Source organism: Pan paniscus, chromosome 23, assembly GCF_029289425.2.
Source record: "Pan paniscus chromosome 23, NHGRI_mPanPan1-v2.0_pri, whole genome shotgun sequence".
Taxonomy (NCBI): Eukaryota; Metazoa; Chordata; class Mammalia; order Primates; family Hominidae; genus Pan; species Pan paniscus.
This window is the reverse complement of record NC_085927.1, coordinates 60,591,309-60,616,961: the sequence shown is the minus strand read 5'-3', so window position 1 is coordinate 60,616,961 and position 25,653 is coordinate 60,591,309. Positions and strand designations below refer to the sequence as shown.

The following is a 25,653-nucleotide window of genomic DNA, read 5'->3' as shown; positions in this document are numbered from 1 at the left end:
GAAATGAGATCAGAAAGATAACCTGCAGCTTTCGATGACCTGTTTCCCCCACTAATTGTGAGCTCCTTGAGGGTAAGGGCCACATGTTCTTTATCTCTGTGATCCTAGCACCCAGCACAGCACCTGGCATGTCACAGGCATTCTGCATGCTGACTAGGAGCGTAAATGGTGGACAGGTGCATCTGAGACAGACGGACAGAAGGGTGGATTGAAAGGCACTGGACCAGTGGATGGAGGGAGGGAAGGAGAGGGCAATGGGTAGATAGGTCAAAGAGCAGACAGATACATGGCTAGATGGATGGATGGACTGGGTGTGTAGACAGGTAGGTGGAGAGGTGGATGGATGGAGGAAGGGAGGGGTGGTGGATTGAGTTGGCTGGTGAGTCAACGGATAAGAAGATGATGGTGGGATGGGTGGGTGAGTCAAAGGATAGATGGCTGTAAACATAGGTGGAGCAGTGGCCGGACGGAAAGAGGAAAGAGTGCCTATTCCTATCAGAAGACACAGATATCAAAAAAATATCGGGCTGGATTCCAGGTCCCAGCTACTACGTTGTGTGACTCTCAGTAAGTCAACAGTCCCCTCTAAGCCTGCCCATATAGAATAGAAAAATCCAACTTGGAGGATCCCCTTGGTTCTGATGACCTATATCTTATCCTGGCATTCCCCAACCACACCTGCACCCCTCATCCCGCTGAACCTAAGGCCAGCTCAGGCCAAGCCTCATCACCACTCAGGTGGGGCATCAGACCCTCCTTTCCTCCATCACACCCTTCTCCACGTCGACAGAGGCACGGAAGTGTCATGGTGCTGCCTGCTGAAGAACCCGCCACACTTGCACTTGACCAGCCTCCTGTTTTCAGATGTTGTCAACCAAACAAATTGTACGGATTACATAACACAAACTCATTTTTCCAGTTTTGTTAATAAGACACATAAAAGCCAGCTGAAGAGAAAATGCCCAACACAGCCATCTCCCACTACCCACCCAAGTACTGACCTTACTGCAAAGAAAGGGAAGGAGAGAGGGGAGGGAAGGCACAGGGCCTGCTCCTGCTGGGCCTCCAGAACACACCTGACCTCGCTTCTCCATTCCCTCCCTCACAGCTCCACCCTCTGCCTGCCAGGAGGTGCCGTGGGAGACTGTTCTCTGCTCGGTAAGTGACCAGGACTCGCCTCCCGATCCCACAGCAGGCACCGGCTCTGGGCACCAGCCCCTGCACGCACAGGGACTATATCCCCTCCCTGACCTTTAAGTCCTTTTCTGTCCCCACTCCAGTCCAGGAAATGGATTTTTTTGGGGGGTGGGGGGAGCAGATCTGGGCCTGTTGGAAGCAGGTTCCTGTTCCTGGGTTGCACTCTGGCCTCTGGGAGAACTCGGCCCCGGGATCCCAGAGCAGAGGCTCTGCGCAGTGTGGCCAGCAGGGCCTGCAGCCGAGGTCAGAGGGCACTGTCACTGCTCCCACTCCCTGCCCTTCGCAGGCAGCCTCCGCAGGTCCCTCTCCCGCTGCCCACTCATGAAATACTCCCGTCTACCCCGGGACCTCTGACACTCACTCCCCAGGTCACACACACCATGGCTGCTGGCTGGAGCCCAGACCTGAACCCTCCTCTCCATTGCTCTGCTCTGCCCAGCCCGGGCTTTGATCCTACACAACCTGCACAATCAGACACTGCAGCTGGGTTCCCTCCGCCATGATGCCACACTGTCACTTGACTCCATGCCACCTGACCACCCTCGTGGTCCCCACGCCAGCCTCGCCCCTCACCCCATGCAGGCGTTTCACTCACATAGAACTTGCTGCCTATGTTGCAAACAAGACTTTGCCCCTCAGGGCCATGTGACCCCCTAGAAATGGAATAACAACAAGTGGCCCCACCTCTTGGGACTGCTGGGATGAGTCAACGACTTATACGTGTAAAAGTGCTAAAACTGTGCCAGGCACTCAGAGCAGGCCGTGCTGACACACAGCTGTAGAGCGCCACACGGACCCGGCACACACGGCTGTCCCCTCAGCCCCAGCCGCTGACCACCTAGAGGACTCAGCTCAGACAATGCCTCTGCTTTGAGGCCCTCTCTGACTCCTTCAGGCCAGCCCAGGGAGTTCCCACGCTCACACGGCCCCCGTCACAGCCACTGCTCCCACAAGGCTTCCAGCTGAGCCTCCGTGATCCCGGCTCCCAGCACAGGGCCCAGCACATGACAAACACCTAAAAAACATTTGCTGCTCTCCAATTCTGACTCCAGCCTAAACCCCCCTCCCTCCCCGTCAGCTTCAGACTTAGGTCCAAATGCCCCTCACTCCACACAGTCCTCAAACCAGAACCTTCCTCACCACCACGTGGGGGAGCTCAAGACCCGCTCCCGCCACAGGTGTGGATCCCCCTACCTCTCCTTCCCCTCCCCTCTCCCATACTGTCTGAACCAGGGCCCAAATCTCTGAAACCATTTCCCATCTGGACCCTGCCCTATCCACCCTCCGCGGGCTGAGAACAGGGGGCCAAGTCCCTTCCACACTCTAAGCCACCAGTAGAGCTGTCAGAGCAAGGCAGAACAAGGCCAAGGAAGGAGGAAAGGGCACCGGCCCAGGAAAAGGTCAGTGGCGAAGCTCCTGCCTCCCTGGGCCTCTGCTGAGCTCAGCACAGGGCAGGGGTCCAGGCCGTACAGGGGTGGAGTCGCTGGGAAACTCTCAGAGTTGGGGACACAGAGACGGGGACACAGTAACCCCAGGCCTGAGCCCTTCACATGCAGAGGGAGGGTGCATGCACCCTTGATCCAGACACACCACCGATGGCCCCCAGTGACCATCACTCAGAAGAGGTTTGCTTGGCCCACCAGCTCTCCAGGACAGAAGCACATGCATGGATCTGGGGGCCTCCCGGGACCCCTGAGGGTTCCTTGCAAGGGCACCCCCAAGACATGCACCCAGCTCCAGCCCGGGGGCCCCCAAAGGACCAGATGGTCAGCAGGGCTGGATAGCAGCCACTCACCAACCCAGGAGCTGCAGCCTTCACCTTCACATCCTCCCTGCAGGCTGAGGACCAGCCCACCCTCACCTGCTGCCCTCAGACCATCCCTGCCCCAGGGCACTCACCAGGGCACCTCCAGGCCCAACTGGCCTCATTTCCTCTTGGCTGCTCCAGGCCTCCCTGCTCTACCCACTTGGACAATCTGTCCACTTTGGAAAAACGCCTCTTTTCTCACACTGACCTCCTTACATGTCTGCCAGCTACGCAGGAATCATGCGTTCCACACACCTGGTGTTTCTGAAGGACTGTGCTGGTGGGGTGCAAGTCACTGGGAGTCAATGTGGGATCACACAGACAGAGGCCCCGTCACACACGTCCTATGTGTCTCCGCTGCACGTGAAGTGTCAGGTTACATACACACATGTTCCCAAGTATATGCAGAGTGTGTGCACACGTGTCTGTGTCATGTACACAAGTTTGCGTCTACTTTGAGTGTTTGTTTGAGTTTACCTCTAGTCTTTTCTCTATGAATATCCATGTGGATTTAGCACCAAGAGAGACCAAAGGGAAACTGGAAGGGGTGGTCCCCTTGGGAGCTGCCCGGGGGGCCGTGGGGTCACTCACCAGGCCGTGTGTCATGCTGCCTCATCTGCACTTCCTCCACGCAGTCGGCCGGGAACCAGCCCGTGCGGCCCTTCACGGTTCCCTCCCAGAAACCGCCCTCCCCAATGCTGAGCACTGGAGGAAGAAGCCAGACAGGCCGTCAGTGGGGAGCAGAGCTGGGCGCCTACCCCACCTCAGGAGCAGGTTCTGCCCACCCACCCCCTGCCCTTTCCCTCCTTCCCTTCCCACTTTCTCCCAGCTTTTTCCCTGGGAAGATTTTGGGATCCACGCAGAAGAGAGAAAGGAACAGATGGGCTCGGCACAGGGTGGGCATGTGGGGGACAGAGAGACACACAGATGGACACACTCGGGGAGGGGCGCAGGCAGGGGCAGGGGCCACACTCCTGCTGCTGCCCCCACCCCCAGCTGACCATGCTCCCCCAGCCCCTTCGACCGACCCCCATCCTGGCTCTGTCACCCACCCAGGGGTCACTGCCGAGAGCTTGGGGTCATCGTGCAGTGGCCAGTGGGTGAGGCCACGTGATGCACCAGCTGGGCTGTTTCCACCTCAGCCGGCCCTGAGGCTAGGAGCCCAGTGATGGCCCCGAGACCCCCAGAATGAGAGGGGTTTGTCATGGCACGCGATCCCCCCAGAACACAGGAAGCCCCAGCGACAGAAGCCTGCATAACACAAACACCCACATGACGGTCACAGACACCCCACGACGGCAAGGGTCCCCCACATCGCAGGGGCCTCCAATGGAGAAGCTGCAGAAGTGCCACGGGAACCCCGCAATGCAAGGAAGCTCTGTAATGGGACAGGGTCCTTCAGGCAGAGACCCCCGGGGACACAGAAACGCCCATGGCGAGAGAGGAGCCTCCGTGGTGACACAGGGAGCCCGGAACGACAGAGCACCGGAGGGACCCGCACGGCAGGAACCTTCCCCAGGCAGAGCCCTTCACTGTGACACCAGGGATCCCACAAGGGCCCAGGGCCGCCCCGGCAAAGGAGACCCCAGAGCCACTGCCCCGGCCCGGCCAGCACCGCGCGCGGCGCCGCCCCCTCCCCGCGCCGGGCCCGCCCCCCCGGCGCCCCTCACCCTTTACGGCCTCGCCGCGGTGCAGCGGGATCTCGCCTTCACCCTGCGGGCTGTGCGCCTTCACGGCGATGAACTTGCGGCCGGGGACGGCGCTGTAAAGTTTCCGCTTCGGGCCCCGGGGCGGCGGGGCGGGGGGCGCAGGGGGCGCGGGGCCGGGGCCGGGCGCGGGGCCGGGGCCGCCGGGCCCGCTCGGGCTGTAGACGAACACGTAGGTGACGGACGCGATGCCGGGGGGCAGCGGGCACGCGAAGCCGGCGCCCGGGGCCTCCATGGCGCGCGGCCCGGCCCCGCCGCCGGCCTCACCGCAGCCGCCGCCGCAGCGCCCGCCGCCCGCCGCCCGCCGCCCGCCTGCCCGCCGGGGGCCCGGCCCGGAGCCGCTCCATGGGCCGTGCCGCCGCGCCCGGCCCGCTCCCGCCAGCGCACGAGCCGCGCCCGCTCAGGGCTCCGGGGCCGCGGGGCTGCGCTCCTGGGCGCGCCAGGCTCGCTCCATGCCGCGGCCGCCCCGCGCCCCGCCTCCTCCATGGCCGGGCTCCTCCCTCTGCGGGCGGTGGTGGCGGCCCTCGCGCCCTCCCTCCCGCCCTCCCCTCGCCGCCGACCCCTGGGAGGGGGAGTTCGGACGCGGACGCGGGACGGTGGTCAGGGCAGCCTAGTGGGAGCGGGGGATGGGGCGGGGGCTTCGGGCACCAGCAAAGCCGCCTGGAGCCGGTGAACGGGAGGGAGCGGCGCCCCCCCACCCCTCCAGGTCCAGGGCCCGGATCGCTGGGTGCCCAGTCCCCCTCCAGGCCTGTGTCCCCTCGTCCTGGACACCGGCCCCTGCCCACGCCCACTGCGTGATGCCCACCTTCCCCAGACCACTCCCAGACTGGGGTAGAGCCTGAGCTCTCGCTCCTCCACTGGGGCTCTGCTCAGAAGCCTGCAGTGGCTCCCTAGTACCCAGGCAGGCCAGAGCCACACGCTTTTCCAAGAGCCAGGCTCCCTGGGGCTTGGCAATTTGCTACGCTCTAGTCACACAGGGGCACCTTTCCTTCCCCTCCTGTGGGCTGTCCATCACGCAGTTGCCAACACCTGAACTACTCTTAAAATGCTGACCCCTGGGCCAGCTGTTAAGTGACGGGCTCTCAGCCCAAACTCGCCCCGCCGTGCCCCGTGTGATACTGGGGGGCTGATGGGGGTCGGGTCCCGGCTCCGGCTCAGCCGACAGAGGGCGCCGCGGAGCCGCCGCCGCCTGAGACCCGCGCGGTGCAGGGCCCAGCCTCGCCTCCCCTAGAGGTGACTTCTCTCCTCGGGGCACCGAACTTCCTCAGCCCCTCCCGAGAGCTGCAGACCCTTGTCCACTCACCAGGGCAGCCCCATAAGGGGATCACTGCCCACCTAACTGCTGCTTAGCCCGGGCCCTCAGCTGTCAACCTCCTGAGACCCACCACCTCTGACGCACCAGGCACCCAATAAATGTTTGCGAGGAAGGAAAAAACAGAATTCTGCCATCCCCACAGAGCAGGTGAGCTGGAGCCCCTCACACAGCAGGTCTTAGTTTTGTGTCTGCTGAAAGGATGAACACATACAAAACATGAATGCAGGGAGGAGCCTGTGGCAACGCGTGCCTCCAACTCAGGAGCAGCCTTTCTGCGGGATGGAAACATCCGGAATGCAGAATGTGTTCTTTCAGCCACTGGGCCGCCCAGCCCTTAGAAAATCCGCGGGTCTACAAAAAAGCTTCAGGGGAGAATTGAGATTTGGGGCAGTACAGCCAGCCTTGCAAGTCCAACAAGTCCAGGCAAAGACAGACACGGAGACATCGCTGAGACCAGGCTGCAGAGCAGAGGCAGCAGCAGCACAGGAAGGGGCGCCTTCCATAGGCCCTGCTGCACCCTGAGCCCTCTGCTGAACACTCGGGCTTAGAAAGTTGGGGATTGGGTCTACCTGGGGCCCAGCGAAGCTGATCCGTAGCTCTGTGACCCTGGACCCGTCACAGGCCACCTGAGTACCAGGACGCTCATCTGTAACATGGTATTAATAGAGCACGAACATGTACGTTCGTCAAGGTTAAAGGAGCTAGTATACACATGCCATTCAGCCCAACAGCAGGCCTGGACTGACAGAGCCGTAAAGGCCGGCGGCCATCCTGACAACAACATACTGTTTATATAACTCTTCCACTCAACAATGTCTGCCAAACACCCTCCTCAGTGCCTGGCTCTGATGAAACTAGGAAACGACAAAGACGGTGCCTGCCTTCAAGGCACAGGGAGAGCAGGTGCTTTCACCGGCAGTTGCCAGACTCTGCCAGGTGATCCCTCACCTGCCCAGGGCATTCTGGAAGTCTTCCCAAAGACAATGACTTGGGTAGGACTATTCCCACTTACTGATGAGAAGTCCAGGCACAAAGTGGCTGAGAGCCAGTGCGCCCACCTCAGCACCCAGTGCACAGCCCAGAGAGGCCAGTGGGCTCCGGTCCAGGCATCCCTGCCTCAGGGACCCAGGCCTCAGGGTGAGGGTAAAGAGTAGAAGCCACAGAGTCCTGTAGGTGTGCCAGGGCTGGGGGAAACCATGAGTATACCCTGGGGGCAGGGCTGGGGCTTACCTGTAGGTTTTGGGCCCTACTGGAGTGGCAACTCCATCCCTGTCCCCCCTTACCACAGGCCACCAGCCCCGACTCTTCCCAGCCATGCCTGACACTGCAGTGTGTTTTCTAAATCACAGGTAGGAGCATACCCTCTCCACCTAACACACTCCCTCAACTGCCCACTGTCCTCATGGCAAGCCCAGCTCCAACCGGAAATCAGCGTGCATGTGCCTGTCCCCACCTCCAGAGATGCCTTCTTCCCTTCCCCAACCAGGAAGCCCTAGCCCATCACTACACAGGTGCTAGGCACCACCAGGCCTCTCTCTGCCTCCCGGTGCTGGCTCCTCCTGGCTCAGGTCCCGGCACCCCACCCTCCCAACCCCTCCAGGGCCTCCCAGCCCCCTCCTACCTGATCTTGCTTTGGCTGGCCCTGCCTGCTAAAGGGCCACTGATGTTGCTCTCCTGGTCGGCATCCCGGTCACGATCTTTCTCCTCTTGCAGCCGCTGGAGCAGCAGCTGGTGGGGGAGGCTTCTCAGCGAGGGTCCAGGAGAAGCTGCTGGCTGTGCCTCCCCCTTCAGGTTGATATCGCTGGCTGAGCGCTGCAGAGGCCGAGGGGATGCCAAGCCACTGGGGCCAGCCAGTCGCCGCCGCTTCGCATAGCTGGGGGTTTCCCTGAATGGTACTGGGGTAAGGGGGCATAGGTAAGACTCTGAACAGCCAGCTGGGTGACCAACTTGTCCAGTTTGCCCAGGCTTTCCAGATGTTAAAACTAAATCCTATGTTCCAGGAACTGCCTTGGTTCCAGGCCAACCAAAAGAGTTGGCCACCCTACAAATGAAGCTACCATTAAGGGGCCACATCCCAGTCAAACTGCCTCTCACCCTAGCTTCAGAGGTAGAAGCCTGCTTCTCCTCTCAGCCGAAAGAGGCCTTGAGGATGCTCAGATATGCTCTAAGAACTGCATTTCACAAGCTTCAGGAGAGACAAAACAGGCTACATGTGACGAATCTCACCAGACTACTGCTGAACAGGACCATTTGCAGTTAACTATAACCAGGGAAACTATAAAAGACATTCTAGACCAGAGATCAGCAAACCTTTTCTGGAAAGAATTGGACAGTAACTACTTAAGGCTTTGCAAGCTATATAGTCTGTGTTGCAATGACTCAACTCTGCCACCGCAGCATGAAAACCACCACAAACAACATACAAGCAGATAGGTGTGTTTGTGTTCCAATAGAATTTTACTTAAAAAGCAGATAGTGATTAAAAAGTATTATCCAACTATATGCTACTTACAAAATAATCACTTTAAATCCAAAGACACAAATAGGTTCAAAGTGAAAGGATAAAAAAAGCAATCTAATGTAAATGGTAACCAAAAGAGAGCTGGGTGGTTATATTAACATCATACAAAATAAACTTTAAGATAAAAACTGTAACAAGAGACAGAGAAGGACATTATATGTTGATTAACAATTACTAACATATACACACCGAACAACAGAACATCAAAATATGATACAAACAACACAATTTAAGACAGAAATAGACAGTTCCACAATAATAGTAAGAAACTTTAATACCTTACTTTCAATAATGGGTAGAACATCTGGAGAGATCAATAAGGACATAGAAGACTTAAACCAATTAGACTCAACGATACGTACAGAACATGCCACCCAACAAGAGCAGAATATATTCAAGAATTCTTCTCGAGTACACATGGAACATTCTCCCAGACAGACTGTATGTTTGGCCACAAAACAAGTCTCGATAAAGTTTTAAAAGACTGAAATCATACAAAGTATCTTTTTCAACCACAACGAAACAAAGCTAGAAATCGAGAAGTGAAAGAAAACTGGAAAATTCACAAATATGTGGAAATTAAACACCATACTCCTAAACAACCAATGTGTCAAAAAAGAAACCAGGCTCAAAAAAGAAATGGTGGCTCAAGCCTATAATCCCAGCACTTTGGGAGGTCAAGGCAGGAGGATCACTTGAAGTCAGGAGTTTGAGACCAGCCTGGACAACATAGTGACACCCCCATCTCTATAAAAAATAGAAAAAGCCAGGTGTGGTGCTGCACCCTGTAGTTACAGCTACTCAGGAAGCTGAGGTGGGAGGATGGCTTGAGACTAGGAGGTTGAGGCTGCAGTGAGCCAAAATCAAGCCAGGGCACTCCAGCCTGGGCCATAGAGTGAGATCCCATCTCTAAAAAAAAAAAAAAGAAAGAGAAAAAAGAAATCAATCTTAAGGAAAATTAGAAAACACTTTAAGACAAACAAGAACAAAAATACAACATATGGAGCAAAAGCAGTACTTAAAGGGAAACAACGCTGTAAACACTTACTTTTAAAAAGGAAAACAATCTCAAATCAATAACCTAATTATACATCTTAAGAAACAAGAGAAGGCCGGGTTCGGTGGCTCACGCCTGTAATCCTAACACTTTGGGAGGCTGAGGCAGGTAGATCACCTGAGGTCGGGAGTTCGAAACCAGCCTGACCAACATGGAGAAACCCCATCTCTACTAATAATACAAAAATTGGCTGGGTGTGGCGGTGCATGCCTGTAATCCCAGCTACTCAGGAGGCTGAGGCATGAGAATTGCTTGAACCCAGGAGGCGGAGGTGGTGGTGAGCCAAGATTGCACCATTGCACTACAGCCTGGGCACCAAGAGTGAAACTCCATCTCAAGAAAAAAAGAAACAAAAAAGAAACGAGAAGGCGAGGCTCAGTGGCTCATGCCTGTAATCCCAGCACTTTGGGAGGCCAAAGCGGGAGCATCACTTCAGCCCAGGAGCTCAAGACCAGCCTAGCAACATAGTGAGACCTTGTCTGTATGAATGAACCAATAAAAGAAAAGAAAAGAAAAGAGGCCGGGCACAGTGGCTCATGCCTGTAATCCCAGCACTTGGGAGGCCGAGGCAGGCAGATCACCTGAGGTTGGGAGTTCGAGAACAGCCTGACCAACATGAAGAAACTCTGCCTCTAAAAAATACAAAATTAGCCAGGCATGGTGGTGGGTCCCTGTAATCCCAGCTACTCGGGAGGCTGAGGCAGGAGAATTGCTTGAACCCAGTTGGCGGAGGTTGTGGTGAGCTGAGATCGCACCATTGCACTCCAGCCTGGGCAACAAGAGCGAAACTCCATCTCCAAAAAAAAAAAGAGAGAGAAGAAAAGAAGAAACTAGAGAAAGAAGAGCAAACAAAAGAAAGAGGAAGGAAGCAAGAGAGGGAGGGACGGAGGGACGGACAGACTAGAGAAAGAAGACCAAAAAGAAACAAACAAACAAACAAGAGAAAGAAGAGCAAACCAAACTAGCAAAAGAAAGAAAAGCTAGCAGAAGGAAGGAAACAGTAAGATTAGAGCAGAGATAAACAAAATAGAAAAACAGCAGAGAATCAAGGAAATAAAAGGTTGTTTCTTTGACAATATCAACATAATTGACAAACCTTTGGCTAGATTGACTAGTAAGGAGAGAAGATGGACAGAAATAACTAAAATCACAAATGAAATTTGGGGACTTACTATCAGTGTTACAGAAGTTAAAAAGGAATATAACACTATGAACAATTACATACCAACAAATAGAAAAGCTAGATGAGGTAGACAAATTTCTAGAAAAACACAAATTACCAAAACTGACTCAAGAAGAAACAGAAAATTTAAACAGACCTATAACAAGCAAAGAGATTGAATCCTTAACCACAAGCCTCCCAACGAAGAAAAGTCCACCACCAGATGGCATCACTGGTGCACTCTACTAGAAATTTAAAGAATTGACACAAATTCTCAAACTCTTCCAAAAAACAGAAGAGGAGGGAACACTCCCTCATTTCACGAGGCCAGTATTACCCTGATACCAAAGCCAGATAAGGGCATTGCAGGAAAAGAAATCTACAGACTAATGTAATCAATATAATACATCACATTAATAGAACAAAAGGGGAAATAAATGATCATTTCAATTGATGCAGAAAAAGCATCTGCCATAATCCAACACTCTTTCATTATAAAAACACTCAGGAAACTAGTAATAGAAGCTAGTAACTTCCTCAACATAATAAAGGAAATTTATTAAAAATCCGAAGTGCTTGCTTCTGCAGCACATATACTAAAATTAGAATGATTCAGAGATTAGCATGTCCCCTGCACAAGGATGACATGCAAATTAATGAAGCATTCCATATTTAAAAAACAAAAAACAAACAAACAAAAAAAACACACATAGATAGCACCATACACAATGGTGAAAGATTGAATGCTTTTCCCCTAAGATCAGGAACAAGGCAAAGATGCCTGCTTTTACTACTGGTATTCAACACCGTACTGAAAGTTCTAGACAGGCAAAAATAAAAATTAAAAAAAAGGCACCCAAATTGGGAAGGAAGAAGTAAAACTATCTCTATTTGCAGATGGCATGATCCTATATATAGAAAATCCCAAAGAATACACCAAAAGAGCTACTAGAGCTAATAAACAAATTCAGCAAAGTTGTAGGGCACAAGATCAGCACACAAAAATCACTTGTTTTTACACACCAGCAATGAACAATCCAAAAAGGAAATTAAGAAAATAATTCCATTTATAATAGCATCCAGAAGAAGAAAATAATCAAGAATAAATTTAACTAAGGAAGTAAAAAAATCTATATACTGAAAATGACAAAACACTGCTTAGAGATGACCTAAATAAATAAAAGGACATCCCATGTTCATTAATTGGAAGACAATGGTGTTAAAATGTTAATGTCACCCAGAGTGATGACAGATTCAATGCAAAATTCCAATGTCCCTTTTTGCACAAATAGAAAAGCAATGTTCAAGTCTATATGGAATTGCCAGGGGCCCCGATTAGCCAAAATGATAACAAATAAGAACAAGTTGAAGCACTCAAACCTCCTGATTTCAAAAGTTACTACACTCCGGGTGCAGTGGCTCATGCCTGTAATCCCAACACTTTGGGAGACAGAGGCGGGTGGATCACCTGAGGTCAAGAGTTCGAGACCAGCCTGCCCAACATGGTAAAACCCCATCTCTACTAATAATACAAAACTTAGCTGGGCATGGTGGCACACACCTGTAATCCCAGCTACTTTGGAGGCTGAGGCAGGAGAATTGCTTGAACCTGGGAGGCAGAGGTTGCAGTGAGCTGAGATTGCGCCATTGCACTCCAGCCTGGGTGACAAGAGCAAAACTCCATCTCCAAAAAAATAAAAATAAAAAGTTACTACAAAGCTGCAGTAATCAAACCATGTGGTCCTGGCATAAGAATATACATGTAGACCACTGGGATAGAATTGAGAGTCCAAATAAACCCACATATCTAGGATCAATTCATTTTCAACAAGGGTGCCAAGACCATTCAATGGGAAAAGAATAGTCTCTTCAACAAATGGTGCTGGACAATTGGATATTCATATGCAAAATAATGAAGATGGCTCCCTACCTCACACCATAAACAGAAGTTAAAACTTAAAATGGATGAGTGACCTAAGAGTGAAAACCGTAAAATTCTTAGAAGAAAACCTAGAGGATAAACCCTCGTGACCTATGACACCAAAAGCATGAACAACAAAAGAAAAAAATAGATACCTTGAACTTTATCAAAATTAAAAATTCTTGTACATCAAAGGACATTATCAAAAAAGTGACAAGGATCTCCTATTCTACAGAGAAAATATTTACAAATCACATATTCCACACAAGTTTAGTATTCAGAATATATAAAGAACCCTTACAACTCAACAACAAAAATAAATGACCCAATTTAAAAATGGACAAAGGACTTGACTTTTCTCCAAAGAAGATATACAAATGCCCAATAAGCACATGAAAAGATGCAAAACATCACTAGTCACTAGGGAAATACAAGTCAAAATCACAATGAAATACCATTTCACACTTACTAGGATGGCTACGGTCAAAAAAAAAAGATAGTAACAACTGTTGGTGAAGATGTGAAGAAACTGGAAGCCTCATACATCACTGGTGGGAATGCAAAATGGTGGAAAACAGTTTGGCAGTTCCTCAAGAAGTTAAACATAGAATTATCATATGATTCCAAAATTCCATTCTTAGGTATATACCTAAGAGATTGAAAATAGGTATTCAAACAAGTACATGTACACACATGTTGACAGCAGCAATATTCAAAACAGTCAAAAGGTAGAAACCCACGTATCCATTGACAGATGAATGCATAAACAAAATGTCATTTATACCAACAGTGAAATATTATTCAGCCATAAGAAGGAATGAAGCAGTGATATATCCTACAAGGTGAAGCTCAAAAACATGTTGAGTAAAAGCAGCCAGACACTAAGTGTCACTTATTATATGATTCCATTGACATGAAATATCAAGAATAGGTAAATCTATAGTCCACAGAGACGAAAGTGTGTTAATGGCTGACAGAGTTGGAGGGAGAGGGTAATTGATGCAGAATTATTGCTTAATGTATCCAGGGTCTTCTTTTGTGGTGATGAAAATGTTTTGAATTCAATAGAATTGGCTGGACAACACCGTGAATATACAGAACGCTACTGAATCATTCTGGCCTAGAAGTGGTCACCTCTGCTTCCTTGCCTCTGTCATGTCAGGTCACTCTTTGGGTCCACATCGTCTCTTACCCTCTCTCAGGCACACACTCCCAGGCACAGGTGTGTTCTCATGGGCATGACAGCACCCTGGAGAAGCATTTCCCCAAGGTACTCATCAAAAGCACTGTGGGATGCCCATTCCACGCCCAGGCCAGGGACCCCACCCAAGGCCTGTCAGTCTAGAGGGGGCAAGCAGGGCTGTCAAGAGGCAGCAAGCTATCCTGTTGCCTGAAGGGTTACACAGGTCCCAGTCTACCAGATCCCACCAGGTGGCACCTGCCCACCAGAGAAGGCGGCACCTCCTTCCAGTTCCTCTTCTGTGTACAGGCCCCACTCTGGGACCCCAGTGGGGATAGGATGTAGCAAGTCATGACTGTCCTGTCCTTGGAGCAAATGTGTACGGAGGGCATGGGAGTGACAAAGGCAGACCCTGAATCAATCAGGTCTGAATTAACCCCCTCTGTGCCTCAGTTTCCTTCTCTGTAAAACAGTCTAATCACTCCTTGGGGGGTTGTTGAGAGGGCAAATTGAGATAAGGGGCTTGTATTAAATCCTGACAAATATGCTGCCTGTACTCAGGGAAATCTGGCGGTGTCACCCTAGTGTCTGTGTGTGGCACCTGATCAGGTAAGGGTGTTGTTGGCCCATGGAGCCGACGACCACATCAGGATGAACTGACACAGGTGCCTGCTCCTTACCACTGAGGGACGTGTGTCTAACTCCAACCAAGCAAGCACACCTAGGTTGGATAGCCAGTAAGTCGCAACCATGGTGACTCCAAGAGCCCTGGGGTATCTGTCCACAACGCACAGATGAGGGGCAGATGGGGCCTTCCCGCCCTCCCTCCAAGCAACTAGACCAAGGCCACCGGCAAGAGTCCAGCCCCACCTAGGATCAAATGCCACAGGAGGCCACAGGGGGAAGGGGATGCAAATGACCATAAGAGACCATGTTTCACTTAAGAGAAACTGAGGCGCAGAGGTCCCGGACAGCTTTCCCACGGTTAGACAATTATAGGCAGAAGAGGAGGCTCTGGCCGGGCGCGGTGGCTCACGCCTGTAATCCCAGCACTCTGGGAGGCCGAGGCGGGCGGATCACGAGGTCAGGAGATCAAGACCATCCTGGCTAACACGGTGAAACCCCGTCTCTACTAAAAATACAGAAAATTAGCCAGGCATGATGGTGGGCACCTGTAATCCCAGCTACTCGGGAGGCTGAGGCAGGAGAACGGTGAGAACCCAGGAGGCAGAGCTTGCAGTGAGCCGAGATCGCGCCACTGCACTCCTGCCTGGGCTACACAGGCAGACTCCATCTCAAAAAAAAAAAAAAAAAAGAGGAAGAGGCCCCACACATGCACAAACCAGGGCCCTCCAACACTAAGGGCCACCTCCAAAACACCAGCCCAAACCAGAAGTAACTATCTGCTGCCCCTTATGCAAACCCAAACCTTACCACAGTTCTCCCCTGACCTGACCCTGGACTCCGATCCTACCCATCCCACTGGCCCAGTTACTTCCTCAACACACACTTCCCTGCAGTGGCCTTGAGAGCAGCTGTGGCATTCACCGAGGGTCTGCCACAGCCTCAGATGGTTCAACTGACACAGCCTGGGGTGGAGGGGCTCATAACCAAGCCTTACAGGGGGATGTTCAGGGGGAACTCTACAGAAGAAGGGCCCTTAAACATGAAACCGACCTTAATCTTAACCCCAGTCCAAAATTCAACTCCAGCCCTGACCATGACCTCACATTAGAACCAAGTGAGAGTCCAACCCTAACATCTGCTCCAGACGTTTGCTGCCCGCTGTCACTTCAAATTAAAACAAAAACAAAAAATGGGGACACCCACGAGTAAACACTCATGGCAGGAAGGGGGTCCTGGGAGTCCATATTCCAGAGAGAGGCACAGGCACCGGAGGGGACTCCGGCAGCTACAACAGGACGGTCCCAGCCTGGCCAGCAGCAACTCTCCCAGAGGGGACTCCGGCAGCTACAACTCTCCCAGAGGGGACTCCGGCAGCTACAACAGGACGGTCCCAGCCTGGCCAGCAGCAACTCTCCCAGAGGGGACTCCGGCAGCTACAACTCTCCCAGAGGGGACTCCGGCAGCTACAACAGGACGGTCCCAGCCTGGCACCACACCCACCAGAGACCTCCAAGAGGCTCGGGTATCCTGGCTGAGGCCACGTGTGTGTCTCCTGGTTTTCCTTCCAGGACCGTGAGTCACACACACACCAGGCTTTCCTCTACTCGCAGGCAGCAGGGGGCTCAGAGCTCCTTGCCCTGAGGATGGCTATGGCACTATTCCCAGCCCCATTCTGCTTTCCCATCACTGTTGTTTTCCTTATGTGTCATTTATATGATCTTTCCATGCTGAGAGCTTGCTACGGACCACCGAGACTCATGCTTGCTCCAGGGTGAAGTGAGGTCCACCACCCCCATGTCTCCTGCTGGCTCTTCCTAGGATTTAACGGGAAACAGGGACTCTGACCCTAACTTCAACCCCACTCTCAACCTATGCTGCCCCCTAAGCTGAATGCTAGCCCCGGCCCACAGCCCAAACCTCACCATGCTCTTCTCCCAGACCAAAAACAACGTTCACTCAACACAGGCCCTGTGGCCCGTTCCTCATGCCCGCAGTGGCCACTCAGAGACCACTGGCCACACAGTGTAGATGTGGGGTGTGGGGCCCCTTTGTTATGTCACCACTGACCCCCACATCTGCTGGGCCCCAGAAAACCACACGAATCTACATTCAGCAGGGTCGCCCAGGTGGGCAGAACTCACCAACATCCGAGTCTTTGTGGGTCTTGATAACCTCTGCAAGCTCAAAGTTCCCTGCGATGATGGCCACCTGAGGGAAAGGGGAGTTCAAGGCCTTGAGGAGCAGGGAGGGGCTGAGCAGCACCAGCTTTGCCTCCCCAGCCAGCCCCAGCTGCTCCTTCTCCAGTTCCTGTGTGGAGTCTTCCTTGGTTGGGGGCCCCGGAGACCCCAGCCCATTCCTCTTCTCTACTGACACACACTCTTGTCTGTAACTGGGATGCCACAGGCACACCCTATAACTGGAGTGACCCACCCTCTGTCTGCCTGGGACTGAGGGGCTACCTGGACAGAAGTTCAGAGCTAAAACCAGCAGTCCCAAGCAAACGGGCACACTGGTCTGTCCCAACATGCAGCCATGTTTCCCATCTCAGCCAAGGCCCCGCCGCTGCCCAAGCTGCCAAGCTCATCCTCCCCTTCCTGTGACCCTGCACCCAGTCATCCAACAGGCCCTGGCGTATCTGCTTCCCAGTGTGCCCAAACCCATCTGGCAGCCCACTGCTGCCTCCACCTTCTATGACCACACAACCTCAGCAGCCTGACCACTCTTCCCACATCTCACTCCTACTGAAAATAGGGGAGTTCTGGCTCCGTTCCTGGTCCGCAAACCCCCACAATATTCCCGACTCCCCAACAAACTCCAAGTCAGAGACCACGTCCACCTGGTCATCAGTGCCAACCAACCTGGCCAGAGAAAGGGCCCGGAAACCTCCCCTGAATTACATCAGCGGCTGGGATCACACCCCTCTCCACCACCCCTCTCTCCACCACCCCCTCTCCACTACCACCCTCTCCACCAACCCCCTCTCCACCCCCCTTCCACCACCCCCCTCTCCACCACACCCCCCTCCACCACCCCCTCTCCACTACACCCCTCTCCACTACACCCCTCTCCACCACCCTCTCTCCACCCCCCTCTCCACCACCCCCTCTCTACCACCCCCTCTACCACCCCCCTCTCCACCACCCCCCTCCACCACCCCCCTCTCCACCACACCCCCCTCCACCACCCCTTCTCCGCCACCCCCCTCTCCACCACCCTCTCTCCACCCCCCTCTCCACCACCCCCTCTCCATCCCCCTTCCACCACCCCCCTCCACCACCCCCCTCTCCACCACACCCCTCTCTACCCCACCCCCTCTCCACCACCCCCCTCTCCACCACCCCCCTCCACCACCCCCTCTCTACCACCCCCCTCTCCACCCCTTCTCCACCACCCCCCTCTCCACCACCCCCTCTCCACCACCCCCTCTCCACCACACCCCTCTCCACCCCACCCCCTCTCCACCACCCCCCTCTCCACCACCTCCCTCCACCACCCCCTGTCTACCACCCCCCTCTCCACCCCTTCTCCACCACCCCCCTCTCCACCACCCCCTCTCCACCACCCCCCTCTCCACCACACCCCTCTCCACCCCACCCCCTCTCCACCACCCCCCTCTCCACCACCCCCCTCCACCACCCCCCTCCCCACCACCCCCCACCACCCCCCTCTCCACCACCCCCTCTCCACCACCCCCTCTCTACCACCCCCCTCTCTACCACCCCCCTCTCCACCACCCCCCTCTCCACCACCCCTTCTCCACCACCCCCCTCTCCACCACCCCCTCTCCACCACCCCCTCTCCACCACCCCCCTCTCCACCACCCCCTCTCCACCACCCCCCTCTCCACCACACCCCTCTCCACCCCACCCCCTCTCCACCACCCCCCTCTACACCACCCCCCTCCACCACCCCCCTCCCCACCACCCCCCACCACCCCCCTCTCCACCACCCCCTCTCCACCACCCCCTCTCTACCACCCCCCTCTCCACCACCCCTTCTCTACCACCCCCCTCCACCACCCCCCTCTCCACCACCCCCCACCACCCCCTCTCCACCACCCCCTCTCCACCACCCCCTCCCCACCACCCCCCTCCACCACCCCCTCCCCACCACCCCCCTCCACCACCCCCCTCTCCACCACCCCCCACCACCCCCCTCTCCACCACCCCCTCTCCACCACCCCTTCTCCACCACCCCCCTCTCCACCACCCCCACCTCCACCACCCCCTCTCCACCCCCTCTCCACCCCACCCCCTCTCCAAAACTCCCCCTCCACCACCCCCCTCTCCACCCCCTCTGCAGTTTGGCTTCTGCACCCCTGCTGGTCTCTCGGGGTTGGGGGGTCAGACCCACACCTGTCACCCCAGTCTTCTCATTTTCCCCATACCCCTGCCCCAGAGCCCTGCTGACCCTCCTCTCTCCCTGGCGAGGGGACGAAGGGAACATCAACACCAAATACCCCTCGCGTGCTGGGCTCGTCCCCCAACACCTCCTGTGGGCAGTCCTGGGGGAGGTGCTCCCTTAGGGCCTTCCAGGGAAGAACCAAGGTTCAGAGAAGTCAAGTCACATGGACACAGAGACAGACACCTCTGGGGCAGCCTTGAGCTTCTGTAAACCACCGGTGTACCTGGAAGGCTGTCTGGCTGTTGTAGTTGCGGACATCCCTGTTAGCTCCACGGAAGAGCAGGACACGAGCACAGCTCTCCTGTTGCGGGGAAGAGGGAATCACAGCTGGGTGGCTGGAGAGACCATCCGAGCACAACAGCACATGCGCACACAGGAATGCACACATGGCGTGCGCAGGGCACAGGCTCGCACACACGGACTCACACCTATTTGTTCCATGTACACCTGAGTTGCACAGGGACAAGCCAGTAGGTATACACGCTCAGGTCTCACCTGGCCCAGAGGGCCTAGATGTACCCAATTCATACCTGGTTATTCAGAACACACGTGCACACATGTGAAGCCCCTGTGTGTTCAGAGAACAAATGTGCAAACATACGCCTATGAGGCTGTGCTGCAGCCACAACTCACTGCAGGACACAGAGCACATACATATACCATGGCACAGAGGCAGGGATGCACATACACAATCACTGTACAGGGTCATCTGTGTGCACACACACGTGTACACCCCCAGAACAGGCAAGTATTTCCACACTCCCTGGTGCACGCATGCCATCACTGTACAGGGTCACCTGTGTGCACACACATGTACACCCCCAGAACAGGCAAGTATATCCACACTCCCTGGTACATGCATACAATCACTGTACAGGGTCACCTGTGTGCACACACATGTGTACACCCCCAGAACAGGCAAGTATATCCACACTCCCTGGTACATGCATACAATTACTGTACAGGGTCATCTGTGTGCACACACACACATGTACAACCCCAGAACAGGCAAGTATATCCACACTCCCTGGTGCACGCATGCAATCACTGTACAGGGTCATCTGTGTGCACACAAACACACGTACACCCCCAGAACAGGCAAGTATATCCACACTCACTGGTGCACGCATACAATCACTGTACAGGGTCATCTGTGTGCAAACACACGTACAACCCCAGAACAGGCAAGTATATCCACACTACCTGGTACACGCATGCAATCACTGTACAGGGTCACCTGTGTGCACACACATGTACACCCCCAGAACAGGCAAGTATATCCACACTCCCTGGTGCACGCATACAATCACTATACAGGGTCATCTGTGTGCACACACATGTACACCCCCAGAACAGGCAAGTATATCCACACTCCCTGGTACACGCATACAATCACTATACAGGGTCATCTGTGTGCACACAAACACACGTACACCCCCAGAACAGGCAAGTATATCCACACTCCCTGGTGCACGCATGCAATCACTGTACAGGGTCATCTGTGTGCACACACACACAGGTACAACCCCAGAACAGGCAAGTATATCCACACTCCCTGGTACACGTGTACAATCACTGTACAGGGTCACCTGTGTGCACACACATGTACACCCCCAGAACAGGCAAGTATATCCACACTCCCTGGTACATGCATACAATCACTGTACAGGGTCACCTGTGTGCACACACACACGTACAACCCCAGAACAGGCAAGTATATCCACACTACCTGGTGCATGCATGCAATCACTGTACAGAGTCATCTGTGTGCACACACACACATGTACAACCCCAGAACAGGCAAGTATATCCACACTCCCTGGTACACGTGTACAATCACTGTACAGGGTCACCTGTGTGCACACACGTGTACACCCCCAGAACAGGCAAGTATATCCACACTCCCTGGTGCACGCATGCAATCATGGTACAAGGTCATCTGTGTGCAAACACACGTGTACACCCCCAGAACAGGCAAGTATATCCACACTACCTGGTGCACGCATACAATCACTGTACAGGGTCATCTGTGTGCACACACACACACGTACAACCCCAGAACAGGCAAGTATATCCACACTCCCTGGTGCACGCATGCAATAACTGTACAGGGTCATCTGTGTGCAAACACATGTGTACACCCCCAGAACAGGCAAGTATATCCACACTCCCTGGTGCACACGTGCAATCACTGTACAGGGTCACCTGTGTGCACACAAACACACGTACATGCCCTGAATAGGCAAGTATATCCACACTCCCTGGTACACGCATGCAATCACTGTACAGGGTCATCTGTGTGCACACACATGTACACCCCCAGAACAGGCAAGTATATCCACACTCCCTGGTGCACGCATGCAATCACTGTACAGGGTCATCTGTGTGCAAACACACGTGTACACCCCCAGAACAGGCAAGTATATCCACACTCCCTGGTGCACACATGCAATCACTGTACAGGGTCACCTGTGTGCACACACATGTACAACCCCAGAACAGGCAAGTATATCCACACTCCCTGGTGCATGCATGCAATCACTGTACAGGGTCACCTGTGTGCACACAAACACACGTACACCCCCAGAACAGGCAAGTATGTCCACACTCGCTGGTGCAGGCATGTGCAGCACACACAGTCGCACCTGGTTGTAGAGGGCACAGATGTGCAGGGCTGTGTTCCCCGAGGCGTTCTGGGCCCCCATGTCTGCCCCATAGAACAGCAGGTGCTCCAGATGCTGCACGTGCCCAAAGCGGCAGGCCTGGGGGAAGAGCAAGGTGCTGTAGGGTCCCTGGGCAGAGGCTAGGGCCCCCACCCCTACAGACAGAGCCAGGATCCCCCACCCAGCACACAGAGGCCGGGACCCCACCTCAGCTCCCTGCACACCTGGTGGATCTCCTGCCAGCCATTCTCGTCGGTGGTCCCCAGCTGAGCGTGGTCGTGGAGAAGCAGCTCACAGCAGAGGGCATCCCCACCCCCCAGGGCGCTGTGGTAGAGGGGTGTCAAGCCGCGGCTGTCCTTGTAGTCAGGTGAAGCCCCCAGGTCCAGCAGGGTCTGAGGGTGAGCAGCCTCAGTATCCACACCAGGCCCAGCTGCCCCCAGCCCCATCACCAGGCAAGAGCCCCTCCAGGCCAGGCCCCACCCTCACTGACCGTCAGTGCTGCCGCATTCCGCTGGCGTGTGGCACAGTGCACGGCAGTGAGCCCATCGCGAGTGCGGAAGTCCAGGTGGGCACCGCCATTCTTCAGCACCTTTAGCAGGTCCGTGGCGTTGTCCAGCTGGGCTGCGAGGCTCAGGGGGCACTCTGGGTTCACAGACAGATAAGGGTCAGGCTCCCAGCCGCGCAAAGGCCATGCCCCTCCCCGACTCCGCTCCTCACCTCCTGAGTCAGGGTCATGGAAGTTGGGGTCCAGCCCCTTGTCCAACAGGCGTGCCACCTTGTCCGTGCTATGCAGCTGGACGTAGTCCATGAACTTCTTCAGGTTCGCCTGGAACACCGGCCGTCAGTCAGCCTGGCACCAAGGCCTCCATCATCTGAACATCACCCGCCTTCCTCCGGCAAGCCTCAGGCCACCTTCAGGCAACCCCCGCCACATCCCTACCAGTCTGACCTGGCACCTGACATCGCAATTGTCACCCACGGTCCTGCACTCCCACCACGGCCCCAATTCCCACTCGGGTGGGCCCATGCACGGCTCAAAGCCCTTCCTTGCGCCCTGATAGCCAAACCACTCATGACTGTCAGCTTGTACCCAAGTAGCCCCTCACCAAGGCCAGGTCACCCTGGTGGGGCCCCAAGCAAGTCCCCCACTCCAGGCCCAGTCACTGCCCTGGCTCCGTCTCTCCAGCCCTGCTGCCCCGACCTGCCTGGCCTAGAAGAGCCCGAGGTCCACCCAGGCAGGAACCAGCCCCACAGCAGCCCTGAATCCTCAGCGCCCTGAGACAACCTGCTCCTTCTTCGGCCCATTTTCCTCTCCAGCTCACCCCACCGCAGATCCCCACCCCAGGGACCCATCCTGTGACATGACTTTGATGGCCTTGTACTCATTCACCCAGTTTATTCACTCACCCCACAAGACCTCACTTCCCCAGCCGGCACTACGGACACCACACACACAAGGCAAGGTGCCCTGGCCAAAGGCCGGGGCCCTTCCATAAACACCCAGTGTACCTCAGAAATAGGGGAGGGTGCCATAGGGACCCCTGCCTTGGGAGGCAACCTCCTCAGGCGGGCCAGGCAGTGAAAGAGGAGGAAGTGCTCACTACCAGGGGAGAGGGAAAGGCCAGCTGGAGCCCAGGCAAGCAGAAACACGGGCTATGTAAGAAGTTCAGGCTCATCCTAAAAACAAACGAGACCTACTTCAGAGTGAGTCACTCATGTCTTGTTGGTCACTGAAGAGAGATCCGGAGGGAGGGGTGGCCATGGGGGAGGAACCCAGGCTGACAAGGTCAAGTGAGGGCCAGTGGCAGGAGGGGGGACCTTTCCACAGTGGACTCTGCCCAGCCATAGTGCCAAGGCCGTTGACCACCGCCTGCCCTGGGGCAGCAGAAAAGCCTGGCACAGAAGCCTCAGGCTCCAAAGTCACTGATGGGACCATTAGGGCACAGGGCTGACAGTTCTGATTCCTCTCCTGGGCTCCAGAGACCGCCCATAAAGTATCCAGCAAACAAGTGCCTGCTGGACTGTGAGCTGGGGGTGGAAGCCCCTGGGGAGGGGCTGTGGCACCCACCCTGCCCCTCTGACATTCAGTGGGAAATAGTAAGGTGCCCCCCTCAAGAGCATTTGGGGTCAGGCCCAGTTGGGGGTGGCACCCAGCAGTAGACACCTCAAAGGCATGCCTGGGCACAGGGCCTGGAATCAGACAGATCTGGGTTCAGCCCCAGCTTCACTGTCTACACAGTCGGGCACTCTGTGTCCCCATCTGTGAAACAGGGTTATAACAGTCCCTCTGGAAGAGGATTAGTGAGAGGTCTAATCACAAATGCCCAGCACCGGTCGACCACTCGATGCTGGGTGCCTTGTCCCGACAGCCATCACATCAGATGCCTGTCCACTCCCTCTCCCACCCAGCTTCTCACAGGACACTCCAGCCCCTAAGCCAGGGGGGTCGGCAAGAGTCTGATCTAACTGGAACACATCACTGTAACACCTGACCCCAACCATGGGGCCAGGAATCTGTGCCCAGCCCTTCAGCCACACCCAGTACAGGCTCTGGGCCCCTGATGATGGGGAAATGGACTGAGCTAAAGCTGGGGGACTGTGGTCAGCCCCAAGCTGGGGTGGGGGACAGCAGCCACAGGGAGGCAGGAGGGAACCTCAGGAGCCCCCTCCCCGTGATCCTTTACCTTTGTGTGAAGCTTTGCAAACTGCTTATCATCGATGAGGTTCTGGGCATAAACTCGCCGCTTGTATCGAAACTGCTCAGATAAAGAAAAGGTAGAGAAAATGCCCCCACCCCAGCTGAGCAAGTGAGTCCATGCACAAACCCCGTCCCGCTCATGCTGGCCACACTGCACCCCTCACTGCCCTCCTGTACACACCATCAGTCATATTACCACAGTGGACAGAGCTAACAGCTGCCATGCACCCACCACACTCAGGCATGATGCAGCCCGATGGAAGGCACGTGCCTAGCTGCCCGCAGCCTGCACTGTCCCGTTGCCTTCCCATCCCCAGGATTCTGGGCAAAATCCCACTCCTCTCTGAAGGCCTGATTCCAGGCTTACCATCCTAGACATCCCCCTCCACTCTCCAGGTAGAACTGACCCCACTTTCCTGTGCCACCACGGAGGCCCGCCCAACTTTGAGCTCAGCTCACAAAATCTTTATTCAACGCCCACTGCAGTTGGGCACCCCCCTCCACCCTGCCAAACTCCAAGACCTTCCACAGGACTGACCCCGTCTACGTCCCCATGCCTAGCAAGGCACTCAATACATCTTCACACCATGCATGGGTGAGTAAAGGAGGGGACTTGGTTGGCCTTCACAAGACTTCACAGCTGGAGAAAGGAACAAACGTGCACACAGATAGCCCTGCTCACACCACACACCCCTCTGGCACTCACTCGTGCTCACACTCCTCCCTGGAGAACAATGCTCAGCGTCCACACCATCCATGCTGCTCAATGCACACACTGTTCAAACTACACACACCACACTGACTGTGTGGCACACAGCCCACACTGCACACACTGTGCACACTGTTCACTGTATACTGTGCATCCTGCTTACCACAATCACAACACTCACACTGTACTCACTGCCCCACACTGCAATGCTGTACACACTGCTCACTGCACACTACACACTGCACACCACTCACTGCACACACGGTACGTGCCCACTGCATACTTTGTGCACACTGACTGCACTGTGCCCACTCACTACACATGCTCACGGCACACAGCACACACCACTCACACTGTACATGCTGTGCACACTGCCCACTCACTGCACACACTGTGCCTGCTAACTGCACACACTGCCTGCTCACTACACATGCTCACTGCACACACTGCACACTGCCCACACTGTACATACTGCGCACACCCTGCCCGCTCACTGCACACACTGCACACTGCCCACACTGTACATCCTTACTGCTCACCCTGCCCACTTGCTGCACACACCGTGCCTACTCATTGCATACACTGTGTCCGCTCGCTGCACCCTGTACACGCTCACTGCACTCTGCACACAGCACCACACACACACACACACACACACAGCCTCCACCCCTCACCCCTCCCACTTG

The 25,653-nt window shown here is 54.9% G+C and overlaps 1 protein-coding gene and 1 non-coding gene across 6 annotated transcripts in view; one reads left to right on the top strand and one right to left on the bottom strand.

Annotated features, from left to right (window-relative positions):
• Positions 1–25,653, bottom strand: part of SHANK3 (SH3 and multiple ankyrin repeat domains 3) — a 58,900-nt gene that overhangs the window by 32,302 nt on the left and 945 nt on the right. For all 5 annotated transcript variants that reach the window (XM_055105968.2, XM_055105969.2, XM_055105971.2 and 2 more), the window contains exons 3-12: positions 24,245–24,316; positions 22,278–22,386; positions 22,051–22,202; positions 21,785–21,952; positions 21,543–21,659; positions 19,121–19,198; positions 16,635–16,701; positions 7,647–7,920; positions 4,675–4,868; positions 3,596–3,709 (exon numbers count right to left, since the gene is read on the bottom strand). In XM_055105968.2, coding sequence (XP_054961943.1) covers positions 3,596–3,709; positions 4,675–4,868; positions 7,647–7,920; positions 16,635–16,701; positions 19,121–19,198; positions 21,543–21,659; positions 21,785–21,952; positions 22,051–22,202; positions 22,278–22,386; positions 24,245–24,316 — 1,345 coding nt within the window. The remainder of the gene's footprint in view (positions 1–3,595; positions 3,710–4,674; positions 4,869–7,646; positions 7,921–16,634; positions 16,702–19,120; positions 19,199–21,542; positions 21,660–21,784; positions 21,953–22,050; positions 22,203–22,277; positions 22,387–24,244; positions 24,317–25,653) is intronic.
• Positions 11,338–11,441, top strand: LOC129395193 (U6 spliceosomal RNA). The gene has a single exon (XR_008622699.1). It is a non-coding gene; the product is annotated as a U6 spliceosomal RNA (small nuclear RNA).